This window comes from Nuphar pumila, chromosome 8 (genome assembly GCF_984573655.1).
Source record: "Nuphar pumila chromosome 8, dmNupPumi1.hap1.1, whole genome shotgun sequence".
NCBI classification, from domain to species: Eukaryota; Viridiplantae; Streptophyta; class Magnoliopsida; order Nymphaeales; family Nymphaeaceae; genus Nuphar; species Nuphar pumila.
The window spans coordinates 124,437,867-124,447,186 of record NC_143256.1 but is presented as its reverse complement, the minus strand read 5'-3'; the positions used below and the strand labels follow the sequence as shown (position 1 = coordinate 124,447,186).

At 38.2% G+C, this 9,320-nt stretch overlaps 1 protein-coding gene across 1 annotated transcript; it reads left to right on the top strand.

Annotated features, from left to right (window-relative positions):
• Nucleotides 1-943: 943 nt before the first annotated feature.
• LOC149830590 (putative histone H2A variant 3) lies at nucleotides 944-8,022 on the top strand. Its single transcript, XM_090015874.1, has 3 exons — nucleotides 944-1,018; nucleotides 1,368-1,487; nucleotides 7,386-8,022. The coding sequence occupies exons 2-3, from the start codon at nucleotides 1,380-1,382 to the stop codon at nucleotides 7,680-7,682; spliced, it is 405 nt and encodes a 134-aa protein (XP_089872000.1). The 5' UTR covers nucleotides 944-1,018; nucleotides 1,368-1,379; the 3' UTR covers nucleotides 7,683-8,022.
• The last annotated feature ends 1,298 nt before the right edge of the window (nucleotides 8,023-9,320 follow it).

Genomic DNA, 9,320 nt, shown 5'->3' with positions numbered 1-9,320 from the left:
CTATGGCTACTTAGTTGGACCCACCTAACCTACTTGATTTTTAATCTTATTCATGAACTCTTTCTTGTCTTTATCATTATCTCACATGGTACAAATGAAAAAGATTCATCAAAGCAAATCATTTCATATCAAGATTGGATGATTGAAACACGGGCTGCCAAGGTAATGTGATCATATATATATATATGACATGCATAAACTCCCATTCCAATTGCCAGGGCTTAATGACACGCTTGGAAGTGATAAAAACTCTCATAAGAAAACAAGTTTTTGCTTATGAGAAGTTTTTCAAAAGAATTTTTTTGCTTGTTTGTGTAGCATGAGAAAATGTGAAAAAAATGAGAGAGAAAGAAGGGAATGGTGGTGACTTTTTTATTTTTTTCCTTCACTTTCCCCTGCTCCACAAACCCACCACCACAGCCTTCAATGTAGCTGGCCAAACGGCCATCAAAGATGCGAGCAATGAGAGAAAGTGAAGTGGAATAGAGAGGTCAGAAATGGGTGACTGGACACCTCAGAGGTGAGATGAGTGGTGAAGAGTGTAAAACTCTTTCATCTAAAAAGTCTCTCGTTTTAAAGGGTTGGAAAATCCATACAGATTTTTCATTTTGCATCACTTTTCCTATCTTTCTCGCTTTCAAAGGTGCCCTAAAAAATTAGCTGATTTTTACTCAACTCCGAAATTCCGAATGAATCGTAACATATGTTTCAAAAGATATTTATAAGAAACAAAAAAAATCAGCTTTTTAAACGGACCGATTCAAAAAACGATCAGATATGTTTCCACCGATTTTATGAATTTTGAAAAGCCGATTCACGACCAATTTTCCACAACTTGGTACAAGAGAATGAGCAAGCCCGCCAATTCTGGGGTAAAACGGTAAAATAACAAGAGAGGAAGCCAGTCGGTCTACTTATGAGCCCCCCAGCCTCCTTACAGTAAATACCCCAACCCCTCAATTCCCTCTCTCTCTCTCTTCCGAGATCTCGCCTCTGTCCCTTTTCGGAGATCCGTAGGGTAAGTCTCCCCCCCCTCTCTCTCTGGTTTTCTTCTCGTCTTCGATTGGATGATCCTCCGTTGAGGATTTCTCTGCAGTTTTTCGGGGTTTAGTTAGGTCTTCCTTCTCCCTTCTGTTCGTGGGCTTCTTCGTGGTGCTTTGGAGTCGTTCATTTCTCCATTGGAGGAAACAAATGGTCCTTTTCGCTCGTGGTGGTGGAGTTTAGGGCTTTTGGGTTCTGGGGTTTTCCTGCTTCCCGTCCTGGGGCATTTGGTTTTGGGGTGGGGAGGGGAAGAGAATCTCGCTCTCTCTCTCTTTTTGAGGCTAGAAATGTGACTTTTTTTTTCTTATTGTTGTGTTTCTCTGAAGGTTTAGGGAAAAATGTCTGGGAAAGGAGCGAAAGGGCTTTTGACGGGCAAGAACTCTGCCGCAAACAAGGATAAGGAGAAGAAGAAGCCCGTTTCTCGCTCGTCTCGCGCAGGTTTGCAGGTTGAATTTCTCTCTTTCTCTGTTCCTGCTTTCTTTTTTTGTGTTATAAGTTTTATGAGTCTTGTTGAGGAAGGCACACCATAGAGTCAATAACCACAGGAAGTTTTGTTTCCTGCTAGTTAGATGCGTCTTTCCATTGAGACTCATGGTTTAGACTGAGACCCACGAAGACTTGGGTTATTAGTGTTGGTAACCGAAGCATTATATATGAAGGAAACTTATTTCTTGAATTTGTTTTCTTGGTTCCTACATGGTGGTGCTTTTCTAACGTCTATAAATTTGATTATCGCCTTGGTGTTTACTGATATTATCAAGGGATTCGGATCTTAACTGGGTTTGGATTGAGACCTCCAGTCTACCCGGATCCAATCCATTGACACCCCTTATATTGGTATCGACAACTGATAGAGATCTTTTATGATGTACTTTGGTATTGACATCTGTTTAATAAATGCGTCTGGGTTGCCTTTCTTGGCTATTGGTCTTTGGGCAGTAAACTTTGGTATTCACCAGTTTCACTTTTTGTCATCTTGGTTCATGTACTTATAGTTGGAGTAGAGATGTTTCTTGGAAGTTGTGACTTTCATCAATTTCTTAGGTAGGATTTTCACTTGGTTGCTGCCAATGGTCAATTTATACTTGATAAAAGCCAGTTTTATGCCTACTGGTGATAGTGATTCGTTTACAATGTATTCAATTCATGCACTGCGTAAGCTTGTCAAGATAAATAACAGCTCCTGACATGCCCATGTTCTGCCCCGAAAGAACACAGTCAACTGCTTATACAATTATCATGGCGATGCACCTAGCTTGCCCTCATACCTGTCCAAATTAAACCCACATAGCTCTAATGTGGAACACAACAACTGTTTAATATCTAACCTGGTCCACAGGATTTGGTGCAAATGTGCTTGTGAAAACTCACACACAGAAAAATGTACCTGCCTACAGGAAATTGACCCGACAGTGATGGGCACACCTAGCGTGTGCAATTGTTTGCTCAAAAGGCCTTGAGTGGTGGTCACTGGCCACTGCTAAAGCTACTTAGTGTGTTTGCCAAATTGGGGTGTCAGCAGCTACATCTCTCTCTCTCTCTCTGTGTGTGTGTGTGTATATATATATATATATATATATATATATTATAATGTTCAAGAGAAAATACAATAACAATTTGAAAGTGTTCATGAGGAATGTTGTCATTGTTTGATATGGTTTACAGTTTTTATTTTAAGGTAATAAATCATTTCTTATTACTTTTTAATGCATTGTCTTTTCTAAATAGGTGGAGTAAAGCTATTAAGCTTTTAAGGTTACTTGTTAAGAATATGTTTGCAGCTTCAGCTTGAATGTAGATTCTTCTCTTAGAAATTTGTAATTAGGAAAATGAAGGTGGTAGGAGTGTTTTAAGTTTTAACTATCATCCAAATAGATTTGCTAGAATATGTTTACTGGAAACATATTTATTGGAGCGTGAACTATGTATTTCTAACATTTTTTTTTGTGAATCTAACCCTGCAGATGCATTCAAAATTGCCCATTTGCTAGGAATCGACTGTTGGATCATGTATTTTTGATGAAAAATATGATTTTTGGATGCTTGAATATTATGAGAATTATGAACCATTGATTTTCAAGCCTTAAAAGATCCTGCTTATGCATTGTAATTGGCCAATCTTAGAATCTGTCCGCATAAAGCCGAACATGTCATCAGTAGGTTGAGATTTAAGAAAACACCAAAAAACTATGAAAATCTCTGTTCATACTCCGGTAAAAATATTTCCAGTAAACATATTCTAGTGACACCTATGTCACATGGGTGCGGGTGCGGGGATTCGGCACTTCCAAAAAACCTGGGTGCGGGGGTGCGGCATGGGCAAAAATGTAATATATATATATATATCATGTATAGTCTATATGTATGAATGTATGGTAGCTGTTAAGGTCCATGACATTTATGCCCAACTTACTTTTTACAATTTTTTTTATCTTATATGGTTGTCCCCAAAGATGAAAGTGATTAGTTGTGGAGCCTGATTCATTGTTTTTGCCCTTGCAGGAAGGGGGTCCGGGGGCTCCCCCCGGCGTGGGTCCCGCTGCGCGGTCAGCAGGCGGGGGTCCATGGGGGGCCGCCCCTGGCGGGGGGTTATAGGGGGGCAGCGCCCCCAAAGAATTTTTTTTTATAATTCCGCAGCCCATTTCATAGGGCAATTTTTTTAAAAAAAAAAATCCAAAAAGGACCAAAATGACCCTAGGTGCGGTCAACGCACCCAGGGTCGGGTTGACCGCACCCGGTGCCACACCCGCGTCGAGTCGCGTCGACACGGGTGCGGCACCTTGCTAGCCGAATCCCTGTGAGATAGAGTGACACCATCCAAACAAGATATATAAATGATGCATGTTAGGAAGTAAAATAGCGAGGTAGGAGTGTTGTTTTTAACTATGATCCAAGCTAGATATATAATGTTTGCATTATAAAGGGTGCATGTTAAGAAGTAAAATAGAAAGTCATTTCCTGCATGTTAGATTGTTTTTAGATGAGAATCACTATTGCAAGGTTGTGAGGGAATGATTCTCATCTGCTCTTTCTTTTGCATGTAAAAAAAACATTGAAATTTGGAGTCACATTTGGGGTTACTTTACTCAATTCCCTTGTCACTCCAAATCACATGGTCAACCTTGTGATTTGAAATCACAGAACTTCAAATCACATGTGATTCCAAATCACATGAGAATCAAATGTGCATGTTATAATGTCAATCTTCTAACACACTTATCCATTAAACACATATTTTCTTTGTTAGATATTTGATTTCATTTAATAGGTGTTTCCTTTGCCAGATAAGTGTGGCTGTGGGTATCTAGGATACAGCACGAGAATTTCTAAAAGTATGGGCCTATTGGGGTATTATATATATATATATATATATATATATATATATATATATATATATATATATATATATATATATATATATATATATATATATATATATGTGTGTGTGTGTGTGTGTGTGTGTGTGTGTGTGTGTGTGTGTGTGTGTGTTTCTTTGAGAAAAATTACGTTTGCTGTATCTAGGATACAACATGAGAATTTCTAGAAGTATGGGCCTATTGGGTTACAGGCTTACAGCTATTGAGCTATGTATGTTTCTTTGAGAAAAATTACGTTTGCATGTACCTATATATGCATGCATGCATTCCATCATGTGTGTGTGAAACACCATACTGGAATGGATAAAAACAACCCTTTATGCACCTTAAAATGGATGAAAACAGATTATGGATTGTGTCAGATTCAAAACTGGTCTAAAACCTAATGGAGTATCAGTACTTGGGTTGACATGGGTACAACACCCTTCTGAAAGTTCCTATCTTACATAGGTGTTTTCTTGGCAGGGATTTTTGTGAAAAGGTGTATTCTTTACTGTAAGTGCACGAGAAGATCATGTAAATGACAGAAATCTTAAACAGTAGATATGATAATTGATTTTTGAGTTGAAGGTGCTTTATTTATTTATTTGGTGAAGCAATACTATGATGATTGCTGAGGCTTTCAGTTTTGGCAGTGGGGTTTACACACTAAGGACACATCTATTTGTCCACAAATGTGAATCCAATGATCAAAAACAGCGTGAACAGCGGTATATGTTTATTAAATACGAAAGTAAAAATTGATCAGTGGCAACTAGCTTAGGGCATGTTTTCAAGCACTTTGGAAAGTGGACTTTCTCAAGTTACCTGAGAAAGGGTTGCTTATCCCAGCCACTTTTGAAGTGTTTGCAAACTTAGGTTCTGGTCAAGAATGTTGAGGAGAATGAAAACTGAGAGATCACTTAACCTTTTTTTTCAAAGAATATTAACAAAAAAAATAGAATGAAAACTCTTGATCAATTCTTATGAAAAACAACCTTATATCCACACCATCAGTCAAAGAGAAAAGAGAATTATGGAGGCCTAGAATGAGATGGTAGAAATAGTGATAAACAATAACCAGTTCTATATTTCAGTATTTGAATTTTCACAAAAAATTTCTCCATTTTAAATAAGCCATCACTAACATATCCTTGTTTGTTGGTTTTTCCTCCATAAACTATGAGACATTGTATGTCATGGGAAAAAAGATTATTTGAAGATATAGGTATATTTTGTCATATGTGTTTGGGCAAGTCACCGATTAGTTTTCATTACTGATTAGTTTGAAAGTGGAAGCTTGATCAATGGATGGAACGTTTATGTTGATAAGCTCTCATAGATATAAAAACATGCATAAAATATTTGAGTATCAACTCAAAAGGGCTTCATATGTCAGAAAACAAGCATTTAGTTAGTGGTGTATGTACATGTCACTATTTTCCACAGAAGTATGCCTTGGTAGATTTTGGAGGTGCGTTATCACTTAGCATATACCTGTTGACCTTAAACGTGCAAATTTTGGAAAGAGACTTGACCTTGGTGAGCTTCATCATATTCATTACTAAAACATGACACATGGAGGAGGATTCCATTTGGTGGCTCGTCTTTTATAGGACAATGTATGTAAGGTGTGAAAAATCCCAACTCACTTGGTACGATCTTTATGTTGAGAGGCACTTCTAGCTTCTTCATTCATTGCTCCTTACTGAGAGTCAGTGATGATCGAGATTGAACCTTAAGGTTCTTGTTCCTTTATTGTTTTTATGGCGAGTTGTCATAATACACTTCGTGCAGTGACTCCAATTTAATGATGGAGGTTGAAGCTGTTGGAAAGTACTAGTAGCTATGCTTGGAGACTGTTAAATATCGTGCCATAAATCTTTTCTGCAATTGCAGAATTCTAACGGGTTGCCCCCATTTCACTGGTTCTTGACCTGTATGTTCTAGTCTTAGTGATGTCTTAGCTTATATTATGTCTCTCTAAATGATTGGTGGGTTAAAGTCAATATAAATAAACTAACACATTGCTGTTGGGACATACTCATTGAGAAACCAATGAAATGAAGGTCACCCGTTTGAATTCTGTTGGTAAAATTTCTAGTTGTGTTTCAGTGATAGCTTAGCAAAGCTCCAACTGCTGCTCAAGCGCTTCAACATTTGTCATTGAATTATGGCCACCATTCAAATTTTGTAGTGCAAACATTGTAAAAACAACAAAGACAACCCTAAGATTCAGTTACAATTGTCACTGTTTATTTCCAAGGATAACTTGAAGTCATAAGTACCTTCTGTCAGATAATACGAAGCGTGTCATGCTTGCCAGCATCTTACATTCAGCATTCTATAAAAGGCAAGTCACTGCCTGAAGCGGCCCACACTGTCATGTTCCAGCGACTGATACGACAAAGCTTGCCATGACTGCGAGACACGTGGTTAAAGGTCAATTACATATAAGCAATACCAAAGCTACCATATCATGTCTCATTGGTAAACCTGTAAAATAGGACAGTTGTTAGAATTCTGTTCAAAATTTCAAAGGTTTTTTAGGATCTTTTGTAATTGTTTTCATTTTTGTATGTTAGTGATTATCCCTTGGGTTTTGTGAAAATCACTTACAACCCTTTTGACTTGTGAGGTAACCACTCTACTTTTTCCTTTTAACACCACTCAAATTGCTCCTAAAATTTGAAAAAAAAATGTGTTTGTTCTGAGATTGCTACTTTGATGCATCCCTGTCCCAGATCTGGAAAATTTTGTGCTCTAGTTTGCTGAAATTACATGAATATTAACTTCAATTACTCCTTGATCTACTGACAAAGCCTCTCAGTTTGAAATTGACACATTTACTATCAAGCACTTCCATAATTAAGGGGCCCAAAACTGACAATCAAATCTACCCAACTATATAATGTAGTTTAGGACCTGCATACAACAATATAGAAGGGAGTCTTCTCATCTTTGACTGATTTTCTCCTTTGGAATCAGTTTCCAGTTGGTCGTATCCATCGGTTGCTGAAATCACGCATTGCTGCCAATGGAAGGGTTGGTTCTACAGCTGCTGTTTATTCAGCAGCCATTTTGGAGTATCTAACTGCTGAAGTGCTGGAGTTGGCAGGGAATGCTAGCAAAGATCTTAAAGTGAAGCGTATAACACCTCGTCATCTCCAACTTGCTATTAGAGGAGATGAAGAGCTCGATACTTTGATTAAGGGTACCATAGCTGGAGGTGGAGTTATCCCTCATATTCACAAGTCGCTGATCAACAAGTCCTCAAAAGAATGAGTTGCCAATGTGATGCTTGATTTAGATTGATGATGTAGAATTGTTTCTTTTCCTTGTTTTTCCTTTTTTCTTGAAGACATAGCGAGACTCCTCTTTGTTGTGGTGCATATCGCTGTCATTTGAAGTCGCATGACACAATGTTATATCATTGGTTATGTGTTTATATCATCAGTTAACTGCTGACAGTAGAACTTGGCTGCATGCATCTTCAAGCACATGCACATACATGCTTGCCCTCATTCACGTTAAATTCTTGCTTATGTGCTTAGACAAGTAACACATTACCAATGCATGCATGCCAATGTATTTGGGAACTTTCTTAATTTATGATAGTGGTCTCTCATGAGATACTTTCTGACTGACCTTGGAGTTTGTTTATTTGTTTGTTTTTTACTTTCACATGAGTTAACCAAAAATTAAATGCTCCTGGGGAAGATCAAGCGAAGCTACTGCTTCTGATTGTTTATTATTATTATTATTTAGGTTTTTATGTTTGCAGAATTTTTTTACGAGGGAAACTATTTTGCTGTTTGTCTACAGCAGATCTTGCCTCCTGTGGATTTGTTGATTTTTGATATACGAACTCTCTTCTCCATGATCTTGATCAACTGCTGATAATTGCTGTACTTTTGGTTTTGATGCTAAGTATCATACTGGTCATTGTCAAATTTGACAGAGGTTGGCCATATGGTGGTGTATTATCATTATTGGTACCTTTATCTCTATACCTGTGGCGTTCCCATGAAATGCATGCTATTCAACACTATTGATTTGATCAGTCTTGGTTCAAGTTATTTATGAAGTTTTTTTTTTTTGGGGGGGGGGGACTCTGGTAATTCCAAATGTTGAATAGAGTGTGGGTAGGATTAGGAAGGTCATTGGCAGATTCCAAGTTCAGAGTCGGTTATTTGCTGTTTTTGTCCCTTGGGTGGTCTGACTTCCCCAAATGAATTGAATCTTTGTGCCATAGAATTGCGAAAGAAAAAAATACCATTGGACATGACATCTCAGGGTTAAACCCGTCAAAAGTTTGCGTTTCTGGTCACCACTGACTTGGAGTTGGTAAGGGGTTAATCTGCTAATCATTTCACTGGTCACAAAAAACAGTTGGCGTTTTCGTTTCTTCAATTGCTGATTAGTGAGGGGTTATCTGCAAAAATGCTAATGTCACCTTTTAATTGATCAGATTTACACTAAAAAGGTCTTGCTTTAAAAAAAGCGCATGGTTTTCTCCTCGATCATCCAAGTGCATACCTTCCCTTCAATCGTGGTTAATAATTATAAACGGTATTACTGTGTCCATTTTAGCTTCATTGAATGTCCCTTTGCCCATTTTTTACCTTATCAACTCTCTCTCTCTCTCTCTCTCTCTTTGAGGGAGCAGATCAGGTGATGTTGGGTATTGACGGTCATTAGACAATATCCAAAATCTTGGCTCTTGGCGATGCACCCAGGCCCCAAGTAGCTTTCTTAGTGGAAGAGCTGCAAGGGCAGGTTAAGTAATCTGCAAAAGTGATTTGACATCTTCACTGTCCATTGCTTCGTCCCACAAGGACTTCAGGGTCCTTAACAATGGATAATGAGTGCCCTCGAGTGTGCTCTTGGTTGAATTGTTGAGGGACCATAACTTGCATAGCA